This window comes from Scardinius erythrophthalmus (genome assembly GCF_964197995.2).
Source record: "Scardinius erythrophthalmus genome assembly, chromosome: 2".
NCBI classification, from domain to species: Eukaryota; Metazoa; Chordata; class Actinopteri; order Cypriniformes; family Leuciscidae; genus Scardinius; species Scardinius erythrophthalmus.
This window is the reverse complement of record NC_138222.1, coordinates 50023552-50049077: the sequence shown is the minus strand read 5'-3', so window position 1 is coordinate 50049077 and position 25526 is coordinate 50023552. Positions and strand designations below refer to the sequence as shown.

The window sequence follows — 25526 nt, the reverse complement described above, 5'->3', positions numbered from 1 at the left end:
CAAATCCCATCGTCCACCTGGGAATTCACTTAGAAATTATGTAATATTAAACATCTTCACCTGACACTAATATGAAGCCATTTGTTTGATTTGTAGGCTTTTCTGTGTCAGAAGAACAGTACCGTATAGGCTCGCTTATCCTGATGAGAAGCAGGAAAGTGAGAAAAAGTGAACTCATGTGGGCTTATTGCCATTGGGATTGTGAAGGAATTGATTTAAAGCCTTTTGGCTGGATTCCTCACTCACTCTGCTAAAACACATCACATCAACTCAGTTGCCCCCATTTACTTGATTCAGATAAGCATGTGAAATCAAATGATCGGAAGCTGTGAAGTGTTAGAAGACCAGTGTTCAAATTTTCAATACTCTGAGGTTTGGTGGAATGTGCATACGAAATTTCTACTACGTTTGTGATGTTATTTCTGCATGTTGTGATGTTGATCTGCAAATTTTAAAAGACACCCAAAATTGGCTGGGAATTGAACCCTTGATCTTGACATTGCAAACGCCAAGCTCTACTGTTTAAGCTTTAGGAAAGCACACAATAATATATATTTTTTTTAAATAAAAAAGTATTTAACATACTGTTTATATTATTCATTTTGTGAAAAACAAATGTTTAAATCATGTTGTTAAATACAGTTTTAAAAAGCATATGTTCTCATGTTACATTTTTTTGTAATGTGTGAGATTTATAAATGAGCAAAGTTCACTGTTTTACCCAACTTTTTGTTGTTGATGTTTTTCATAGTGTGATTAATGTTGAATTCATTTAGGATCAATTTGGCTCATAACATAACTATTGGACCCAGGATTGTAACATAAAAGAGCTAATAAAATTCTCCTATTGTGCTCTACATTAAAAATAAATGAGTTTGGAACAACATGATGATGCAGTACTTTTAAAAGGCAAATATCCTGTGGAAAGAGAATGTGAGGGAGAAACAAGTGGGAATAGAGAGAAGATTGAACATAATAAAGAGGAAAAGGGGAGGGTGAAGGGGAAAGTGTGGGGTATAGCAAGAGGAGTGTTCCCTGGAGTTAAATGCAAACACACTAACAAACAGTACTGGAAAAAATAAAGCCAGTAGGGGCGGGGGCGGGGCTTTGTTGGGGGTGGGGGGTTCTGGGAGGGGATTGGCTGTCTCCCTCAGCATAGTTTTGGTTTGAAAATTAGGGTGTTGAAGTGTGAACTGTTTAACAGGGTACCAGAGAATATGCTCCCTCGTGAGGTCTATTTATTTGTTTGTTTGTTTTTTCAGTTTTTTTGCAAACTGGCCATTTACAAAATGGCACAAGCATGCAAATTGGTTGATGACATAACTGCAATAAAGTAGCCTACAGTTAAAGGGTTAGTTCACCCAAAAATGAAAATTCTGTCAGTAATTACTCACCCTCATGTTGTTCCAACCCCGTAAGACTTTTGTTCATCTTCGGAACACAAATTAAGATATTTTTGATTAAATCTGAGAGCTGTCTCCCTCCTCCATAGGCTTCTATGGGATCGAAACTTGCCGACCCAGAAAGTTAGTAAAGACATCGTTAAAATAGTCCAAGTGACTACAGTGGCTCAACCATAAGTTTATCAAGCGACGAGAATACTTTTTGTGCGCAAAAATAAATAAAAAATAACGACTTTATTCAACTATTCATTTTCTTCTGTGTGGGCCTCTGAGTGAGTTCACGTAGTGTAACAGCGCAGCGCTTCTAGGTTGTATGTCAGAACGTAGGCTCACTATTGGCCGATGCTGGTCATGCGTGTGATGCGTGAGCCTACGTGGTGACGTACTACACAGAAGCACTGCGCTGTTAAACTACGTGAATTCATTGTATGAAATGGCAAATTATATAATTGAATTATCATTTTCATTTTGCACCAAACGTTGCACAAATGTAATGGAAATTTAAATACAGAAATGCATTGCCATTTTACATATTGCATTGTCATTTTGCATATTACATGTCAAATTGAATATTGCTACTCATATGCTTCCATATTTATGGTAATTCGCGCGCCACTCATGCAAAATTAAACAATTGGGATTCAGTCAGACTCATATTGGGCAGATAATTGATCCGTTCAGTTCGTACAGCTTATAAAAGCTCCGAACGCGCAATGAATATAATTAACTAATAGCTTGATTCTATGTTGAGAAGTGCCGGTACGCAAGAAAAAGTTAGGTTACGCTACTGATTAAAACATAGAAGTGGCAAGCAGTACTGGCCCACTTCGAGCACTGACTGTAATAGAGGAACTGCTTGTCATTGTGAAAGGTATCTAATCTCCATCAAACAGGACTTTAGCGTCCAGAGATTCTGAACAATCCACCCTAAAGAAAGTGTGAGTGCGTATTCATGCTGCAGACCCGAACAGATGCACTCTCTCTGGTCTTCATCTCTGACAGATGGCCGTGATTAGCTGGGAATTGGAAACCACTTGCATTTGTTAAAAAGTAAAGGAACAGAATGATTTCCATGACTTTCAGTTTGATTAACAGGTTTGAACGTCTGTATTTTGCTGCCAAAGCGCATGGAACACTGTATTTGTGTTCGGGTCATTTTAACCTGGAGAGGATTTTCTTTTCATTGCACTAAAACTTACTGACTTCACTCACACCCAAGGTATAAATACTTTCGGTAATTTTTTGTAATTTTTTTCCCTCCTTGTTACACTTGGTGTTCCTTACCGGCCTACAAAAATTGCTTATAAATTACTCTGTATTATCACCAAATATTGGATTCAATCTTTTTGTCAACTTTTGTATTTCTTTTTTTAATCTGATTGATCGCCTACTTTATCTGAGCTTATGCACCTAAATGTTTGACCAAAAAAAAAAAGTATTTTGAAATACTTTTATCTTGTTCAAAATGGCACAAAGTCACTTAATTGAAAGAAAACAAGTTGACAAAAAAAGATTGAATCCAATATTTTGTGATAGTATAGCATAACAAACGATTTACAAGCAATTTTTAAAAGTCTGGTCATTTTTGACCGGAAACACAAAAGGTGTTACATGGTTTTCAACACAGCACAATGTTTAAAATACTCTGTTTCCAGCAGAATTACTTAATCCACAACCAAACAACAAAAGAAATTATGTTTGAGCATGCAGTCTGAATAAAAAAACTGTTAGCCACAAAACATTAAAAAGACTACAGTAATTTTTCACTACATTACATTGTTTTCACTGGTCGCACACCAGGAACCATAACACATTATCTGTTTAGTCTGAATCGTGAACAAAAGACTCTTATGAACTAATTATTTTTCTTGAATCAGTCAGAAAGACTCATGAATCACCCTCAAATTGGTGAGCTATCGATTTATATGGATTTAAAGTTTGTAACACAAGCTGCTTTTTCATATTGTTGGTTGTATTCAATTTTTATTATGCTTTTAATATTTGATGCATGCAGTGTTGCAGCTCAAACAATATATGTATTTTTTAAAGGATTTAAAGATATTACTGGAAAACAGGTAAAAAAGACAATACATTCAAATGAATAATGGAATTAATTCATAAAAATTATTAATATTTATATTCATTATTATTTTTTTTTTACAGTAGTTTTGTTCAGGATACTTAGAAATAAATATTGGACAAAATTTTCCTTAAAAATAAAAAATGGATAATGGAATTGTTATAAGGAATAGTTTTTTAAATGGAAAAAAATGGAAAAGTTTAATCCGAGTCAGAACAATGGATAAATTCCTTCCAATTCCCATCCCTTGCCATGATGAATGATATTATTAGCTGATAGCTTCCATTTTTTTTTCATGCAACACAACCCAACACACAAAGGCTCATACACAAGAGTGTCTAAAGAGGTCCAAGAATGTATTTCCCCGCTAGTCACTCGTAAATTGAGTTGTTCTTCATGTCAGGCCTGAGTGGCACTGTAGTCTCTCTCTCTCTCTCTCTCTCTCTCTCTCTCTCTCTCTCTCTCTCTCTCTCTCTCTCTCTCTCTCTCTCTCTCTCTCTCACACACACACACACACACACACACACACACACACACACACACACACACACACACACACACACGTTATCTTCCATCCCAGCTTCGACAGCTTAACACCCTCAATGGCTGAGTCGTTAATCACAGCATGCAATTATCAAAATACTGCAAATGTTACTCACTATCACAGCTTAAATGATAACAGTCTGTAAAATAATTTATTGGACCCTTTAACCACCAAAACATATGGGTACAATACTACTCAACTAAGGCCAGAAACATTCTGGATGCAAGTACCTGGATGCTTGGCCAACACATTGCAAGTGTGCAATTGAATATACTCACATGCTCTCTTGCATTGCTGTGGTGATAATGTCTGTGACATAATTTTATTTTTTTATTCAGTCAGCTGTAATATGTTGACAGTTTAACTTTAACTTACTTGTTTAGTAAGATTATCTTCAGACTGTTGCTCTGCTATGACAGTAGTTGGCCTGAAAGAGAAAGCTGACTGAAGATGAACAGTTTATGCTAGTACCTGCTTTGGGTTACATTATGAATTGCTATATAACATATTTCATATAGTGCTTGCATTCGCATACTTGCCTTAAAGGGATAGTTCACCCAAAAATGAAAATTCTGTCATTAATTACTCATTACCTCATATCGTTCCAAACCTTCGTTCATCTTTGGAACACAAATGAAGATCTTTTTGATGAAATATGATCGCTTTCTGTCCCTCCATTGACAGCTACACAACTGAAATGTTGATGCTTCAAAAAGTTCATTAAGAGATCGTAAAACTTGTCCAAATGAATTGAGTGGTTTACTCCAAATTTTCTGAAAAGACTTGATCACTTTATATGATGAAAAGATTAAATTTAGGCTTTTATTCACATAATAAACATTGAACTCAACTGAACCTGCTAGATGCGCGAGAACAAACCTCTTACTGAAGCTCAAACGTGCTGCATAACACACAAGAATGAACCTCACTGGTTCTTGCTGAATCTCAAACGTAATGCGTAACACGAGAATGAACCTCATTGGTTCTTGCTGAAGCTCAAACGAGCTGCCTAACAGACAAGAATGAACCTCAATGGTTCTTGCGCGTCAAGTGAACATGCTTGAGCTTCCATTTACCTCAACTGATGTGTGAGTTGATGAATGCTTATATGTGAATAAAGCCTAAATTCAATCTGTTCATCATATAAAGCGATTGTGTCTCTTCAGAATTCATTTGGATTAGTTTTATGATGATTTTATGAACTTTTAGAAAGAGTCAAAGTGGTAGTTGTGTAGCTGTCAATGGAGGGACAGAAAGCTCTCATTTTTCATCAAAAAGATCTTCATTTGTGTTCTGAAGAACGAAAGTCTTATGGGTTTGGAACGACATGAAATGAAAAAAAAAAAAGATTTGGGGGTAAATATCTCTTTAAAGTTTCAGACCACAGTTACCACAGTTTTACTTTTTTAATTAGAACTGGAGTAATATGGTATTTTGGCCAAAAACTAGACTGCCATGGTAAATTTCTCTAAAGGATTGATATGCATTAGTTTTTGTATTAACTAATAACTCTCACACCTGAATGTTGCAAGTCAATTAAAATCTTTAGCATTGTTGTTTCATAATTATGCTAAAATATATGCAGTGTTTGATAGGGCTAATCAAGTTGTGATTCAAAATGGCAATCATCACTAACATTGCTCAGTTAAGCTGTTAATTTGTTCAAACTTTTAAGAATAACTCATCAGAAGCCATTTGTGCTACTGAAATGAATAGCTTTAAATAAAGCTATTTTAACTATTAACTTTAACTACCCCATTAAATAGTTTGCTGAATGCAATTGTCTTTATTTCTTACTGAAACATGAAGTTTGGATGAGTGTAAAAACAACAAGTGTAAGCTCACAATGTACTGGTAATATGAAGGGATTTTCCAAGCTGATTTTGTTTTACTTGTCTTTTTGAATTAAGCATTGTATTTTTTATTTTTTTTTGGGTTAAAGGAAATGTCTGTAAACTTAACGGATAATGTTCTTGCAAATGTTTGCCCCTAATGATTTATTTTGTAACTACAACCTGATGCAGGAATTAAGCCTTTTTGTCTTACATTTCGACAAGCTCAGTTCTTTTCTGTGAATTGGAATGTGTGCAAAGGATTGTGGGTAATTGAAGGACGTGAAGGATATGCTTGATGCATCCTTCATAATTAAGTGAATGAAGGACACAAAGCTAAGGCTTTGAGACGGCCTTCAAATTGAGACGGCCTTCGGCGGCACTTGATGACATGGCAGGCGAGATATGCAGCTTTCCATTTGTGAAGCACACTTTAATAGAGCGCTGAAGTGATGATATATTTTTTAGGTCAACCTGGAAAATAGCTTCAACCTGGTTCCCTTTAACAAAACCAATAGGATTTTTCCATTGACTTTTGGATTACTTTCATTTGGAGTTCTACATTTATGAATTTTGAAGCCTATAAATACAATCACCAGAAATAAAAAGCTAAAGTTAGTCTATAAATGATCTTCACCATGGTTGCATGACTTTAACGTCACCAGCATTAAGCTTTGAAAACTTTTCAGTCTTTATTTGAAATCTACAAGTTGGAAAGTTTGAGTTTGAATAGTTTGCAAGAGTGTGATTATAAACATATTGAAGCAGTGAAAGCGGACTAGTGAGTAGATGAGTTTACCTATTTGCCGTGATGATGTTTAAAACGAATATTTCACCCAAAAATGAACATTCTGTCATCATTTACAATACAATACAAACTTTATTTCAATAGCATATTAAAAACAACTGCCATTGACCAAAGTGCTTACCAGCATAGATAATACAACAAAAGCGATTACATACAGTCACAAAAACATAACATGTTCACTCAATCAGTTCTAAAAGCCATACTAAAAAAGATATGACTTCAAACTAGACTTAAAAGCATCCACAGATGGGGAAGATTTAATGTGCATTGGAAGAGGGTTCCATAAGCGTGGAGCTGCCACAGAGAAAGCCCTATCACCCTTTGATTTTAATCTAGTTTTAGTAACATGAAGAATCGTCTGACTAAAATATCTCATATTTCGTGTGTTTTGATAAGGTATCACAAGGTCAACAATAAATGTTGGGGCAATGCTTTAAAACCCATCAACAAAACCATAAACTCAATTCTGAATTTTACAGGCAGCCAGTGTAAAGAAACCAAAACTGGGGTAATTCTCTCTCTCCTTTTCGTACGAGTCAAAAATTCTGGCTTCAGCATTAGTTAGTTAATGATGAACTAACATTCATAAATGATTAGCAAGTGATATACTAATATTTTATGTATGTTTTGTAAATTCCATTACAAGTCGTCTACAAATGATTAGTAAATGATTAACTAATTATGAAACATCACTATGTGTTCATAAATGATTAATAAGTTATATGTTAATTATTTTATGTATGTTTTGTAGATTATAAGTCATTTACAATTGATTAGCAAATGATTAACTAATCATTTACAAAACATGAATATGCGTTTCATAAATGTTTAATAAATTATGTTTTTTTTTGTATGTATGTAGCAATTAGAGGGTGAAGAAAGTGTTGTAAATGTCTTGTATACACGTACAGATCATTTGTAACAGGTAAGGAACAGTGTTCAACACAATGATGTGTAAAAGCATGAATAAATCATTTACAACACTTTCTGCATCCCCTAATCTAAAGTGTAAACTATTCATCACTTGTAAATGTTACACATCATTAATCATTTACTAATCACTTGTAAATGACTTGTAACGGAATTTAAAATACATAAAATGTTAGCATATCACTTGCTAATCATCAATGAATGTTTTGTAAATGATTATTTCATCATTAACTAACCACTTATAAATGACTGAACGCTATTAGAAAGTGTTACCAATAATTGCATTTCAAAACTGGTATAAGTCCCAGATGGCAGCTGACAACATTGACAAAATGACAAAATGATTTTTGTACACTGTTGCAACACCTCCACCTCGCCCAAGTTCTAGGAGAGTTAAAAAAACGAAATAATTAAAGGGAGAAAGTTCCATTAAAGGTCCAAATCATCAAGCCACGTTTCAATCACAAAAAGAAAGACCAAATTTCTGATGAACAATAATCATTTAAAATGAAAGATTTATTCACCAACGACCTTGCATATTGACAGAGATGGAGTTAACAACTTGTGAGAATTTTTAAGGCACTTATCTCGTTTCAGCGATCGAAGTTTAAAGGTCCCGTTCTATGCCCCTTTTCACAAGATGTAAAATAAGTCTCTGATGTCCCCAGAGTGTGTATGTGAAGTTTGAGCTCAAAATACCCAACAGATCATTTTTTACAGCATGTTTAAATTGACATTTTTTGGGGCTCAGAAAAACGAGCCGTTTCAGTTGGTCCCCTTTAAATGCAAATGAGGTGCTGCTGGACGACACAGGGGGCGGAGCTTCATGAGCTCGTGCTCAGTCTGTCAGGAAAAATTCATCTCACGGAATGATGATAATATCAGAAACTCTCAGTAACGGCGTTCATTTCGAGTCGGACAATAATGCCTACAGAGTCAGATTGCTGTATAGAGATGAAACAGGTATGGTTTAGTAGTTTAATTACGGTTATTATAACGTATTTGTCATCTGCTTGTAGGCTATGTATCCATTATTTATTAATAGCCTACAAGTCTGCTGTCTGAATGATGATCAAACATGTACTGATGAGTTTAATAAAGTTTATTGTACTTCACACAAAAGATGAAGCGTCAGTTTTACTTCAGAAAATCACCGTCAGAGCTGAGTAAACACAGTACGTTAGGCTAAGTTATAAGAAGTGCGCAAGTAGCCAGTAGAGTTGAGGGAGCATTCCTGTGGGCGGAGGTTAGTCAAGAAACGGTTCTGGTGATGTCACTAATGCAGGATGTAGAGGGGTGTAGTCCAATCGAGCCGTTTTTTGTAGTCAACTTCTGTTAAATAAAATATCTCGCTTGGCATTGAACTTTGAGCTTTATAATTTTACAGATATTATTTATGCTCTAACAGCAACATTACACACTAACTAAAGTTTGAAACATGGAATCGCATGCAACGGGACCTTTAAACTCACCCTCAAGTTGTTCCAAACCTGTATGAATTTCTTTCTTCAGCTGAACACAAAAGAAGATATTATGAAGAATGTGGGTAACCAAACAGTTGATGGGACTCATTGACTTCCATTGAATATTTTTTTTATTCTTAAACGTTCATAAAAATATCTTATTTTTTGTTGAGCAGAAGAAAGAAACTCATACAGGTTTGGAACAACTTGAGGGTGAGTTTAATCTTCGTTCGCTGAAACGAGATATGTGCTTTAAAAATTATCACAATTTTTAAAGCCAATTTATCAGCTTTTCCTCTCCTTTCAAATGTGGCCATTCCAGAAATGGACCGAATAGATAAATGGAGAAGTCGTTAGCTGGTTATCGGAGATAATCTCTGAGCAGACACTTTTAGTTTCATACTGTCTGTGTTTGTGCTTTATTCCCCAAACAAAGCGGTTTCTAAATGATTTAGGGATTCTTTTTTAAAGCCGCAGCCCATGTCCACACCGAGGTTAATTCAGAGATGAAAGGTTTCCTTCTCCGTGTGTCCTGGTTGGAGGGGACAGCTGTAATTCTCCATTAAATTGCTAATGTCGTTGCCATGGTTTCTGTTGCCTGCGTCCTTGAGTGAACACTAATTACTGTTCTCAAACAGCATGTCCGCTTAAAGACCAGACCTCACAGAAGACCTGAAAGGGCCCGTGGGCTTGATGAATGCAGGGGTGATCCACAAACATGCTGACAGAGGTGGAATGTGGTACGGTTCTTCCAGACAAGGCCTCTCAGATTGGAAATTTGCTTCATTATTAAAGTAGATTTCTTTTCGATAGCGCCAAGGGTCATATAAATGAGACAGGATATCGACTGAAAGTATATCAGGTTGTTCGGTCCTGCTTTACATTATTTACTCGCAAAAGTGATGCCAAAACATCGAGTAACAAAAATACAGAGTGAGACATGTCAAGATGAGAAAGAGCTTACAAACAAACAATGTTACTACTCACATAACAACTGATGTGTGAATTCATGTGTAAATATGAGCTTTGAACATGGATCATCCAATCAGAATTTAGAATTGGAAGTATCCATTTAAAGGTACAATATGTAAGATTTTTGTAAGAAAATATCCAAAAATCACTTGCACAGTGTGATATATTTCCTGCAGTTGTGTACTTACAATATCCCAAAAGTTCCCAAAGATTTTTAATTTCAGAAAAATTCCAATTTTAAATAATGGCTCGTCCCTGGTCATTGTCGCCTGTCAATGACGTATACGCTTTATCCCTGGTTTCCGCTTGTACTGCCATAGTAACCATGGCGACAGATGTGGACAACTGCGTTACGTCTAGCGGCACGCTCACGCTGTTGTTGTTTCGTTCAAACATTATGGACCATGGCAAGCAGATTTTGGGACAAAAGGAGAACTAAAACGAGGATCAATATCAGCATGGCGTTTTTCGAAATGCAGAGAGCTCCACGTCCGTGACTAACTTTGACTTGACAGAGACACCGCTCTTCTAAATTTATTAGACAGGCGAGCAAATGTACATAAAACAAATCAATGTTATATAGCTCAACAACATGATGAAATGTTAGAATATGATCAGTATGTTATTCTAATGTTGATCTAGCTTACTGCTAGTCTCGTACAGACAAACTAACACATATAACATAACTTTCAACACACTCAAATGCAATTTAGTGTGATAGTGTAATGTTAGACCAAGTGAAACAGCGCTGCGTTACCACACAAGTTTAATTTGTCAAATAAACTGACCTGTGCGAGTAGTAATAAAGCACTTGCGTGTAGTTCGATAGAATTAAATGTCCTTATTCCTTTATATACACGGGACTCGCATGTGGCGCTGATATCTGTCTCTCATTAGCAATCGCGCCCTGCTTCATACCACAGTCATGTTAAAAAACATGAATGTTTTCACTTATCCATAAACATTATTCGATCCATCGGCATGACGACAAGTTCCATAATTCCGCTTATGCGTCATCAACCTACGCCTTTGTTATTGTAAGAGGTTAGCGACCCCTAGCGGCGAAAGAAAAATACAAATTGTAGCTTTATTAATTTAAAATTATAAATATAGCACTTAATTTTACAGTCCTGTTCCCCATGTAGTGTACTGTACATACTATGTACTTATTATAGTTATTACAATAACTGGGTAATAACTAGGCATTAACCCTGAACCTACCCCTAAACCTAACCTTAACCCATGTAGCTGTAACACTGTAAGTAAGTGCACGTACTGTAAAATAAAGTGCTACCTAATAAATAATTCAATATTATTTATTAAATCTTTTAATTTGTGTCCATTAAGTTCCAAGTAAAAAAACAACTATCAACTGAGACTCAATTAATTCACTGAATTCTCTAAAACGACACACTACTACATTTATTTAAAGTATAAATAACTTTATCAACATAATAATTTGATATAAAATTACTTAGGCTATACCAGCCTATTTGGTATTCAATGGTTAAGCCTTTAACGCATCCCTCGGTCTTTAGTTCAATTCACATTTCAATTCAAGTTTTTTGTATAGCGATTTTCACAATACACATCGTTTCAAAGCAGCTTGACAGAAAATACATGAGTCCACATTACAATTTAGAGTGATCTGTTATCAGAGGTAACTGTCTAAGTTATGTATTTCAGAAATGTACATATACAAATCACACAGTTAGCTAAAAATGTATTAATTTAAACAATGTAATAATTTAAGGCAGAAACAATGAGCTCATTAAAGGGTTAGTTCACCCAAAAATGAAAATTATGTCATTAATGACTCACCCTCATGTCGTTCCAAGCCCGTAAGACCTCCGTTCATCTTCGGAACACAGTTTAAGATATTTTAGATTTTGTCCGAGAGCTTTCTGTTCCTCCATTGAAAGTCAATGGATGGCATACTGTCCATGTCCAGAAAGGCAATACAGACATCATCAAAGTAGTCCATGTGACATCAGTGGCTCAATCTTAAGTTTATCAAGTGACGAGAATACTTTTTGTGCTCAAAAAGTAAACAAAAATAGCGACTTTATTCCACTATTCGTTTCCTTCTCTCTGGGCCTCGAGTGAGTTCACGTAGTGTTTTTGCGCAGCGAGTCTGTGTTGTACGTCACACGTAGGCTCACTATTGGCCGACGCTGGTCATGTGTGATGCGTGTGACGTACAACACAGACTCGCTGCGCAAAAACACTACGTGAACTCACTCGAGGCCCAGAGAGAAGGAAATGAATAGTGGAATAAAGTCGTTATTTTTGTTTACTTTTTGCGCACAAAAAGTATTCTCGTCGCTTGATAAACTTAAGATTGAGCCACTGATGTCACATGGACTACTTTGATGATGTCTGTATTGCCTTTCTGGACATGGACAGTATGCCGTCCATTGACTTTCAATGGAGGAACAGAAAGCTCTCGGACTAAATCTAAAATATCTTAAACTGTGTTCCGAAGATGAACGGAGGTCTTACGGGCTTGGAACGACATGAGGGTGAGTCATTAATGACATAATTTTCATTTTTGGGTGAACTAACCCTTTAAAGTAATGAATACAAGTTAGTTAACAAATGATTTTGATATAGAAAATTGTAGCATTGGTGCTCCAGGATGTTATTCACTACCCTCCTCCTCATTCATTTTTTAAAGTTAGACGTTCTTAGTATTTCTCAGTCAATTCATTATAAAAAAATAAAAAAAAATAAAGAATGCCTGTTTTCTCATTCATTTTTTTGTAAAAATTGTATAGAGCTGCTAACGAACTGAGTTCTGTAACAGAAAATGTTAGTTTTGAGAATATGTTTGAGATCGTGAATATGAGCCAGATGCTGAATGTACTGGGAAATTAGCTCTGACAAGGACAGTGATTATGGTATAAAACATCTGCTCAAACTGAACCCTTCCAACCTTTAAAAGGTTACAAAATATGCTTTATTTTATTCTTCTGTAATTGTTACTCTATGAAATTGCCATTGACTTCAATACAGTTTTGTGATTTAAAATGCTATACTTAACGAATGCATTGGTTTAACATTACGAAACTCAGTATGTGCCATCAGCACCATGCCTTGAATGTACTCAAGATTTCAAAAACAGCGCCACCTTTTGCTCAAAAGTTATAATGAAATTTCCAAAAATGATAATAAATTTGAAATAAATTAGCCTATTACAATGAAACTGGTCTTAATCGATCTCTTGGGTCAGGCCGAGAACATAGATACCAAGTTTGCCGTATTTGGCCGAACTTCCTGTCCGTCACTTTGATTTTCTTTTAAAGGGCACCTATTATGCAAAATTCACTTTTACATGGTGTTTGAACATAAATGTGTGTTGGCAGTGTGTGAGCAAAACCACCCTAGAATGATAAAAATCCACCCAGTAGTTTTTTACTATCTCAATAAATCATAAGCACTGTCTCAGAACACCCTGTTCTAGATTTTCCTCATTGTGACGTAGAAATGAGCTAAGCCCCACCGACGTGATTTGATTGACATCTGGTTTTGGCATAGACCCCGCCCTCGGTGATCTGTGTACACCATCCTCCATTGTTTCGACGACAGCCGGTAATGAAGTGTAGGTGTTCTTCTGTGGGATGTAAGAATGGACATACTAGTCTTCACTGACATCAGAGCCACTGAAAACGCAGCGGATGGATTTTATTTATGAAGAAAAGGCACCACTTAAACTTCCTAAATACGAGATTCATTTTCTGACTGACTGTTTAGTGAACGAGGGTCAAAGTTAATCCTAGAGTGTGGATCGTTGCCTACAGTTCGCGATCCAACGTCACCTCCAGAAAAAGTAAGTGTATTTTATGATTTTTGAGCAAATCGATGTCAGCAAGTTCAACAACAAATGCGTCTAAAGCTATTTATTGTCGTCGTCGTCATAGGATGTCTCAACAAACAACGTCAGACAGTTTTATGTCACGTAGGCAATTTTTTGCAGCATTTACAAATGTTAATAAATTAAAGTCTGCTCTATCTCCATAGACAGTATATAAACGTCTATCTCCCTCCCCTTAAGAAAAAAATAAAAAAATTCGTTTGTACTTAACAGTAGTGTGTGTGTGTGTGTAGTTTCAAAAAAATTGCGCGAACGTTATCACAGTTCGTGTGTGTGTGTGTGTGTGTGTGTGTGTGTGTGTGTGTGTGTGTTGCACATCCATAATGGCAAAAGGGACGCGATTAAAACTTTGTAAGTACAGAAAGGTATCAAATAACCATTCCGAGACGTTTAGTCCATTCTCATTCGTGTTTATTCTGTGCCGGAGTCTCTTCATCATCTGGGTCCAGCAGCAGGGCGGGGATATGCAGCTCATTTACATTTAAAGTGGTAGACGCCAAAACAGCTCTTTTTAAAACAGGCCCCAAAAATGACATTTTCAAATGGTTATAATAAATTAACTGTGGCGTATTTTGTGCTGAAACTTCACAAATGCATTCTGGGGACACCCAAGACCAATATTACATCTTCTAAAAAGGGGCATAATAGGTGCCCTTTAAAAACTACTTATTCAAACTCCTCCTAGACCGTTTGTCCATATCAACTTCGTAATTGGACAAACCATTAAATCATATTATTAGTGACTGTATATATGATTTTTTCACCCATTTTGCCTAAAATCAACTTAAAAATGTCTTTAATTGCTTATTGTTGCAGTTGGTGTGACATTCCAAGCCATGTTGGCATGTCTTATCGTCTTTGTGCTTGGTCCCGTTAATTGCTGCTTGCAGCTATATTTGAGATTGTTTTAGTTAAAATGGGGGCAATTAATTTGTTTGAAATAGCGCTTTATCATCATAATGATATATCCATCCTCATGCCTCCTCGTGAAGATTCGGCGAAGCATCACATATTGAATTCACTGTGATAAATGAGATATGTTCTGAACTGCATTGCAGAACATTACTGGTTTAAACCTCATTTCATTAAAGTACAATATATGAACATCCACAAACCTTTGATAAAAAACAACTTTTCTATACAGTTAAAATATGAAGAAATCTTAGACCTCTTGGGAAATTTTTTTAAATTAACATTTTAACAAGACTGATATTTAAAAAGAAATGCTGTTCTTGCATTAAAAAAGTATGAGCCTTTGTGTGTTGGGTTGTGTTGCATGGAAAAAATGGAAGCTATCAGCTAATAATATCATTCATCATGGCAAGGGATGGGAATTGAAAGGAATTTAACCATTATTCTGACTCGGATTAAACTTTTCCATTTTTTCTATTTAAAAAACTATTCCTTATAACAATTCCATTATCCATTTTTCATTTATATTTTTAAAGAAAATGTTGTCCAATATTTATTTCTAAGTATCCTGAACAAAACTACTGTAAAAATAATAATAACGAATATAAATATTCATAATTTTTATGAATTAATTCCATTATTCATTTGAATGTATTGTCTTTTTTACCTGTTTTCCAGTAATATCTTTAAATCCTTAAAAAAATACATATATTGTTTGAGCTGCAACGCTGCATGCATCAAATATTAAAAAGAATAATACAAATTGAATACAACCAACAATATGAAAAAGCAGCTTGTGTCACAAACTTTAAATCCATATAAATCGATAGCTCACCAATTTGAGGGTGATTCATGAGTCTTTCTGACTGATTCAAGAAAAATAATTAGTTCATAAGAGTCTTTTGTTCACGAATCAGACTAAACAGATAATGTGTTATGGTTCCTGGTGTGCGACCAGTGAAAACAATGTAATGTAGTGAAAAATTACTGTAGTCTTTTTAATGTTTTGTGGCTAACAGTTTTTTTAATTCAGACTGCATGCTCAGACAATTCAGGATTAAGTAATTCTGATGGAAACAGAGTATTTTAAAGGTCCAGTTGCATGCGATTCCATGTTTCAAACTTTAGTTAGTGTGTAATGTTGCTGTTAGAGCATAAATAATATCTGTAAAATTATAAAGCTCAAAGTTCAATGCCAAGCGAGATATTTTATTTAACAGAAGTTGACTACAAAAAACGGCTCGATTGGACTACACCCCTCTACATCCTGCATTAGTGACATCACCAGAACCGTTTCTTGACTAACCTCCGCCCACAGGAATGCTCCCTCAACTCTACTGGCTACTTGCGCACTTCTTATAACTTAGCCTACTGTGTTTACTCAGCTCTTACGGTGATTTTCTGAAGTAAAACTGACGCTTCATCTTTTGTGTGATGTACAATAAACTTTATTATACTCATCAGTATATGTTTGATCATCATTCAGACAGCAGACTTGTAGGCTATTAGTAAGTAATGGATACATAGCCTACAAGCAGATGACAAATACGTTATAATAACCGTAATTAAACTAATAAACCATACCTGTTTCATCTCTATACAGCACTCTGACTCTGTAGGCATTATTGTCCGACTCGAAATGAACACCGTTACTGAGTTTCTGATATTATCATCATTCCGTGAGATGAATTTGTCCTGACAGACTGAGCGCGAGCTCATGAAGCTCCGCCCCCTGTGTCGTCCAGCAGCACCTCATTTGCATTTAAAGGGGACACACTGAAACGGCTCGTTTTTCTGAGCCCCAAAAAATGTCAATTTAAACATGCTGTAAAAAATGATCTGTTGGGTATTTTGAGCTCAAACTTCACATACACACTCTGGGGACATCAGAGACTTATTTTACATCTTGTGAAAAGGGGCATAGAACGGGACCTTTAAACATTGTGCTTTGTTGAAAACCATGTAACACTTTTTGTGTTTCCGGTAAAAAAAAAATGCTTGTAAATCGTTTGTTAAGCTATAGCCTACTATCACAAAATATTGGATTCAATCTTTTTGTCAACTTTCTTTCAATTAAGTGACTTTGTGCCATTTTGAACAAGATAAAAGTATTTCAAAACAAACTTCCTGGTTAAATATTAAAGCACACTAGTGTGATAAAAACATTTTTTTTTTTTTTTTTTAATATTGCCAAAATTACCCACAAATAATGCTTTTTTTGGTCAAACATTTAGGTGCATAAGATCAGATAAAGTAGGCGATCAATCAGATTAAGAGAGACTGTAAAAGTTTTTGGGCTTAGAGTGACGTTTAAATCCTTTCAGTGTTCCCCCATTAACTTCACATAATGTCACTTAAAATGACCTCAGACAATGTCTTTACATGTTCAGTATTGTTGTCTACAAAAGAACATACTTACCCAGCAGAACTGCAGGACTAATGGAGCGGAACGGTGACATTTTCAGCACTCCTGGTTTCAGAAGTATTTCCCCATTCTTTCATTTCCACAGAGATGAAAAAATGTTCAATAAAGAGTTATGATCCATGTAACCAACACAACCAGCTCTGAGATGAATCACAACATTACAAACCTTGAATTTAAAAATCAGTCAGTGTCAGTGTTGCCTCACAATAAAATAACTTTTTATTTTTAAGTTTGAAGTTTGAGTTGTCTCCGCATAAAGAACTTTCCTAACCTATATCTGAAAGAAATTTAGTAAAGTGGCCTTGCATTATTATTATTATCTTGAGATCATGAGAAAACAAGACATTCTCAAATGAAAATCAACATTTACCGCGCTCCCTTAAAAAGCTACACCCATCTGAATGCATTTGTTGTATATTTAATGCAGTGGCGGCTGCTGGTCTTTCAAAGAGGGGAAGCTCATTTTCGGCCTACATCATAAAAATTGTCCATTTATTTATACGTATATTCTGCCCAATGTTCCTTTTCAAGAAAATGCTCTGTGACCCTATATCGTTCCAACTAGGTGTCTTTTCCAGTGACTTGACCAGTGTGTCCTCTCAATGGCCAGCAGAGTTAGGTATAATTGTATAAATGTAATAATATAATAAAGGTATAAATAACAATATAATAAAGTATAATAATAATAATAATAATATATAGGCTATTTTTTATTATTTTAATAATTATTGTTTTAATTATTACTAATAATACTACAAAAAATATAATAGGATAAGTAATAATATAATAAAGGTATACATGTATAATTGTGTGAAATGTATTATGAAAAATGGCTAGCAATTTCGACAAGCAAATACCAAGAAAGAGGTAGCAGCAGTTTATCTTTTGACTATCACTTGAAAAATCCGCGATGGGACTGAGCTCGAATAGCTTCAGCGGCAGCGACTTTTTATTGTATGAAATCGCTGTCAATCAAAAGGAGATGCAGCCCCTCCAATCATCACGCGGAAGCCCGGAGTCCGGGCCAGCCCACTCCTCATTCACCCCCAGAGACGCTGAGCGTCCGTGGGCGGGACATAACCGCAGCATTTATCCAATGACCGTCTAGTTTCGAAGCGCTGAAAAAAACGGTTCATAGCAGCCCCATTGAAGTCAATGGACGCTGGGCTTCAACCATAGACAGGCTTCAACAGGGAAATGCACTGTCTGTGACGCTACGGGAATATATGAGAAGGAGATCGAGTCAGCCGACCTGCTGTATGTAGCTGATTCTGAACAAACTCGTCTTTGAGATTAACGTTTTCTAACGCATTTTTTGTCAATAAAATGTTAACACAATAGTACATATTTGATCATTAATTTTTTTGACATTATAGGGGAAGCCGAGCTTCCCTTGCAGTCTTAAAGAAATCCCCACTGATTTAATGTTTTAAATATGTTTGTGTAAATATATTTAACTACCACTTGTTGGTGAGCAAAGCGTCCTTAAACAGATGAAGTTTATGCAACATATACCAGATCCATTTCACAGCCAGTCATAATCAAAGGATGGAAAAAAGACAATCAATGCTTCTAAGAAATGCATTAGCAACAGTACTTATTTCCTTTTTGTGTGCAGACAATGAAATTGACTGATGCGGCAGATATTGATATGCAACCCGCTACTAATAGAAAAGGAATCGATTACACTCCTGTCTTCATATCTAGACATAAATAAGAGGAAATAAAATCATTATAAAATTGTACTTGGCATCTTCACTCAATGATGTATCTGAATTAATGTTGTTTAGTGAGTAATGATCTGTTACATCAGCCATCTGTACTGAACTAACTAAACGTGACTCTAACAAAGCGGACTAATGCGTTTTTTGTGCGCACTCTTATCATGCAAAACATTTTCATCACTATGCATGCACTTCTTTTGAATGACTAATATGGCACTGTTATGGCTGAACATCACATTCATAATACCTTTATGATAAAATACTTTAATGATCACATCAATGATTCATGTTAAACTCTAAAAATGCAGAACACTTCATGATTACAAACTATAAAACAGAGGAGACAATCTTTTTTTCTCTTTTCTTCATTTTTTCTAGTTTTGGCTTAAATCTTTTCTGATATATGTTTTCTCCCTTTCTGTTTGCAAGGGTTACTGTTTTTTGTTGTTGTTGTGGTTTTCTGAAGATAGCATTAGGTGAGTGTTTTTAACATTAGAAAATGTGGTGGGACGGTAAGATCTTTCTAAGTCGTGGCTCTAATCTAAGTGGAGGCGTTGCAATTCTGCTTTCAGAATTGAACTTAAAGCTTTTGGTTTTGGTGAGAATTTTATCTCTTGGATCAAACTGTTATACACTGGAGTTTCTACATTGTTAAAGGTTGGAGGTGGGCTAAGTTATCCAGTGTTAGTTCGTATAAGACAAGGCTGTGTACTCTTTAGCAATTGAACCTTTACTATGCAAACTTAGGGAGAAATTGCAAGGGTTTCTAGTGAAAGGTTGTGAAAACAGGCCGATCACTCTTTCGGCCTATGCTGATATAACTGTTTTTATTACAAGTGATACAGATGTTATGAATTTAACAAATGCTTTAAACATTTATGAAAAGGCTTTGTCGGCAAAAGTAAATTGGGAAAAGAGTGAAGGATATTTATTAGGAGATTGCCAGGGCCCCTCCTGTGCTTCCAGGGGGAGTTAAATGGGAAACATAACAGGGGGTTTGAAGATGTTGTGAGTGTTTTTAGGAACAGATCAATATATGCAGAAGAACTGGTAGGGTATGGTGGAGAAAAAGTGTGACCGGTTGTCTCGTCGTGGGTGCTGCCTCAGCTATCGTATAGGGGCAGGGTATTGGTCATGAATAATCTGGCTGCATCTGCATTATGGCATAAAATGAATGTTCTGGATGCCCCAGAAAGTGTGGTTGAAGAGCTACAAAGAAAGTTAATTAACTTTTTCTGGGATGGGCAGCATTGGAAAAAATCTGCTGTACTTTTCCTACCTATTCAATAGGGAGGACAAGGTTTGATGGACACTAAAGACATTTGACTTCAAGCAGCACAAAGATTACTGTATGCGGAACCGTTCTTGTCTGATACAGCGCGTGCTGTGTTGAGGAAAATGAATTCCCCATTCTACAAAGTGGGTTTGAGAGCATGGACTTCAGTTTTTATGGTTAAGAGGGTTCTCTCAAATATTGGACTTTGGACAGAGAATGAACCTCTCTTTATTAACCCACTGTTACCAGCTCAGGCACTGGAGCCCAGGAGCATTCAGAATGTAATGGAAAGAGCGGGGTGTACAAGAATTGCTGACCTAAAGACTGGTGAAAACGGGAAAAGTCCAGAGGGAGTCATTTTCCCCAAGTGAAATTTTCAGCAGCGGTGGATGAAGAGCCAGAGGAAGGTTCTCTTCTAAATTTCAGGACTCCAGTGCTGGAAGGTTTTGAGACTGTCTAAAAAAAGGCACTATATAATATTTGTAATAATAATATATAATAAAGTGTCTCAAAGATTGCAAAGAGACAAAGTGGTCAGATTTGTTCGGGCCAGACTCATCCCGTAGGGGCTGTTGGAGGTCCCTGTATAAACCTCCTATAGAGAAACGCACTGCGGATCTCCAATGGAGGGTTGTTCACTGGGTGGCAGCTACAAACAGACATGTGGCACACATTGACCCCACTGTAGGGAAAGAATGTCCTTTTTGTGGCACTGAAGAGTCAATAGATCATTTGTTTTCAAATAGTTTAAGGTTAAGAGGATTGTTTCAGATTTGGGGGTAGTTTTTAATAATTAATTTTTGGGCCAAAATATGTTTCATCAGACCGGAAAAAATCTTGTTAATTAATTTTGTGGTTGGAGGAGCAAAGATAACGTGGAAAAGGAAACTGAAAGGAGAGGGGGGAAGTACTAGCTCCTGAGGTGGTTTTAAAGGCTCTTATAGCAACTAGAATCAAGGCAGAGTTCGCATATTTGAAACTAATGAATAATATGGACAGATTTATTGAAATTTGGGCTTTGAATGATGTTTTGTGCACAGTGGATTATGAAAATGTTTAAATGAGGATTGTACATTTTATTTATTAATTTGCTACGTTTATGATAATTTATGAGTTTTTGAGTGGGTATATATGTGTATTTATGTACATTTGAGAAAATAGATGTTTTTGAGGAATGTCTATACAAGGTGTGTTTAAGGTCTCTCTCTCTCTCTCTATATATATATATACATACACTATCCATATATTCATGTGTATAATTAGCCCTCACGTTCCCATTGTCTTTGTCTAGCTTTGTCCATCACTGGTGAGTGTTATGTCATATCAAGTCAAGTTATGCTTAGTCAAGTCTTTGTTTATTTTGTATACGGGTATGTTAAATAAATACTGCATTTAGGGTTTGTCAAGCTCGCTTTCAGTGGACTTTATTACAGAAAGCTAGACCACTAACATGGTGGATCGTCCCCTGGAGGCTTTTGTCAAGGAATTTTGTGGACTTTAATGATGTAGCGCTCAGATATTTGTGAGTGGGTTTGAGTGAACCCATTTGTTCCCGGATGCCTGGAGGGAAAATCCATTTTTCTTTAGCCGAATTCTTCCACTCTGCTTTGCTGTTCAGAGGTTCATCATTTTCTGTGGGAACTGCGGATGAGGCGCCCCGCAGTACCCACCACATCAGAGTCCCATCACACCATGGATGCCACGCCAGAGCCTCGCCATGGGCACCACGCAAGGGTCCTCAGCCAACCTGGCCGCCAAGCCTAAGCCTCGTCACATCATAGTCGCCATGCCAGAGTTTGCCCAGGAGATTTTGTTGAGGGGGGCTTTATGTCCAAGGTCCATAGACAAGGCTGACCACTGCTCCACGACTCAGGCCTGCCACGACTCCACTATGTAGGCCCGCCTCTGCTCCACATTGGGTTTTGTTCATTCTTGCTTGCATGTCTTTTATTTTGAAGTTTAGTCATGGTTCCTGTTTGTCATGTGATTAATTGTTCTGTCATGTGCTTCCCTTGGTTCATGTATTGTGTTGTTCTCATTGGTTGGTTTAGTCTTCTTCAGTTCTGTTTCCTGGCATTGGTTCATTGTGTTCAGGTGTTCCTTGTTTAGTGATTAGTCCATGTGTATAATTAGCCCTCATGTTCCCATTGTCTTTGTCTAGCTTTGTTCGTGTAACCACTGTTTGGTGAGTGTTGAGTCTTAGTCGAGTCAAGTCTGTTTATTTTGTACACGTTTGTTAAATACTGAATTTGGGTTCATCAAGCTCGTCGTCAGTGGACTTTATTACACAGACATCAAACATACAGTAAACAGTAATTTGAAATATTATTACAATTTAAAATAACTGTTCTCTATTTTAATAAATATTTTATAAAGTAATTTATTAGCTGAATTTTCAGCATCATTACTTCAGTCTTCAGTGTCACATGATCCTTCAGAAATCATTCTAATATGCTGATTTGCTGCTCAAGAAACATTTCTTATTATTATCGATGTTGATTATTATCAATGGTTGTGCACTGTAAATGTGTTTAAATTTAATGCATTATGCTTAATATAAGTATTAATGTAAAAAAAATCTGACCCCAAATTTTTTATTTCTAACCAGGTATAATTTATATAATGTAATTTAATATATATAAACAATACAATTTAATAACATTTAATACAATGTACACAAATAAGCTCAATCCTGCTCTATCCGATTAACAAGACTGTTGGAAATATTTGGGAAATTACTGATAATGTGCCAAAAAGGCAAACTTATCCCCTGGTATCTGGCCAGCATCGGCTGATAATTGTGGCAATTTAAAATCAGTTTGGCAAGGGTTAGGGCTATTAGTCACAAGTTTGTAGTTCAAAACCATGCACACATAAGAGCTAAATATGGTTGTTGGCTACAATCATATGCACAAATTACTCCTCTCTCACTCCACATAGAGTCACTGAAAAGTCTTTCAAAAGTCAAACAATTGATAAATAGCTCAGACCGAATGTAAAAACTAGCACATCCTGAGCGAATGGCCCCTTTATAGCTCAAATGCAGATTTTACTACAATATTATCTGTGGTAATTCGACAACAGGTCACAGATGCTGTTGATGGACTTTAAGCTAACCTAACCCTAACCTAAATCCTTTATGCAGATTGGTTAAACCAGCTCATTTTATTGGACTTTCTGGCAGGCAGAGATTTACTTGTCTCTCAATCTTCCCACCCTCAGATAAGTGATCAGGATGATAGCAGAGGCCTGGACTGATGAGGACAGACTGAAGCGATGGAGGAGACAACACCAGACCCTGCTTTTGTGGATGTGGACCAGGGTCTGACCCTGGCATGCATAGCCTTCCTCTGTCTACTGCTGGTGGCAATGATCATCCGCTGTGCCAAAGTCATCATGGACCCCTACAGCGCCATTCCCACGTCCACCTGGGAGGAGCAGCACTTGGACGATTAACAGATCCGAGTCTGCAGTGCACCAACGCCATGTTTCAACCAGTACAAGATGACTATGGGATATTTAAGCTGCTAGTCATCTTCTGTTTTAAGGATCACAAAGTTTCCTAAGCTGAAGACATCTTTATGGAAACTGAATTTAATTCTTTGCAACTAACTCTATCAAAGAAGGCATGAATCCTGAAATGACACCCAATGAAACCACTCCAAAACCGAAAGCGCACAAGGCCAGAGACCCAGACCAAACAAACCACAATCAGACACTTCTAAACCCCACTAACCTGATGCTCTGTTCTCACAACCAATGCATCCTGAATTTATAATAAGAAACATGGGAGCAAATTTATATTTTTATATTACATGATATACACACCTGAACACACTTCTAGCTACGCAAGCAAAATTTTGTATGCAAACAAAGCTGCATTCTTAGCATTGCCACAAGGGGTGCAATAGCAGACATGAACTTTCTTCTACTGTCAATCTTCATTTACTTATGGTGGAGCAAAGTTAGTAAACAGTATTTATTTAGACATTCACATTTGCAGTTAGCTCTATCGCCCCCTTGAGTACTTTGTAATCACCCCTACAAGTACAGTTTGTACAATGGAGCTGCATCCTTGCAATTCATTGATGAAGCGTTCACATTTACATTGTTTTTGGTCTAAATTGTGATTATATTTTTGCAAGACGACAAAACCTTGACTGAATGCCTTGGGGCAAAATACTTAAGATGAAAAACACCACAAACTGTTTCATTCATCTTAATGTTTTTACAAGAGCATCTGTCTCTTTCAATCACAATCTGATTCCCTGATGTGGTTTGATTTTGTTGTCTTTGATGAAGCGTACGCATTTGCAGAGAAATATAGTCTGCACTGCATGATGTCAAGTGCCTCAGCTGAAGTCATAAAAATGAAGTATTAAATGTATCTTTCATTCATGGGCACAAAAGAAAAAAATGCCAATGTGTCCTGTCTGATAAGAAAATGCAATTGTGCTACATGTCTGTTCTGAACCACAATAAAGATTATATTGATTCCAATATTTTTGGTAAATCATCACCAACCATGGGTCAATACACTGCAAATCTTCTCACTGGAAATCTTAAAAGGGGCTACATGTAAGAATATTCATGTAGCTTATTTATCACCTTTTTTTTTGTATTGCCAGTGTGTGAACAGCTTGTAACAAAACTTAAACGAGACCTTCCTCGACTTCCTAGGTTGTCTATGAAAGCCTGTAAACTGATTTTTGTGCGAAGGACTTGTGACGTTTTTACCGGGACAATCCAAAGGATGTGACATTAACGTGCGCTCCCGAGAACCTTCAATGACACATGAAATGAATGCTTAGCCTATACAACATTCAGAATACTACTGAAGAGCCATTCTGTACTGTAATGTCAATGTGTCAAAGAAAAGTGATGAATTCAAAATAGTCTCATATAGCCAGTCTCAATGAATATTGGCCTATTGAATAAATATGAATAGATTACTCACTTAATGATGTCAGTTGATGCCATTGTTAGTCTGAGAACTTTTACCTTTCTAACATGTTATTTTCCTTCATAGCGCAGTCGCTCCAACGTTTACCAGCAGTGCACCTATCTTTTAAATGAATGAACTGAACTGGTTCTGAATCCGTAACTCTCGGGGTAACATTTCAGTGACTGATGAATCAGTGCAAGACGAGTGGTTCTTAAATTAACAATTAACTCACAACTCCTAAAACCGAGAATGTTACTTGATAAGCAGACACTCGATAAGCAGAATGAGCAATTCACTTACTCACTGAACCGATACATTTTTCTGTCAAATATGTGACC

The 25526-nt window shown here is 36.3% G+C and overlaps 1 protein-coding gene across 3 annotated transcripts in view; it reads left to right on the top strand.

The window, feature by feature from the left end:
* Positions 1-24764, top strand: part of ctxnd1 (cortexin domain containing 1) — a 32372-nt gene extending 7608 nt beyond the window's left edge. Inside the window, exons 1-2 of one of the 3 annotated variants that reach the window (XM_081350546.1) lie at positions 22034-22136; positions 23466-24735. In XM_081350546.1, coding sequence (XP_081206672.1) covers positions 23520-23699 — 180 coding nt within the window. In that variant the 5' untranslated portion in view covers positions 22034-22136; positions 23466-23519 and the 3' untranslated portion in view covers positions 23700-24735. Of the gene's footprint in view, positions 1-22033; positions 22137-22398; positions 22429-23465 lie in introns of those variants that run through there. The other 2 variants (XR_014029036.1, XM_081350545.1) reach the window with 2 other exon arrangements.
* Positions 24765-25526: the final 762 nt, after the last annotated feature.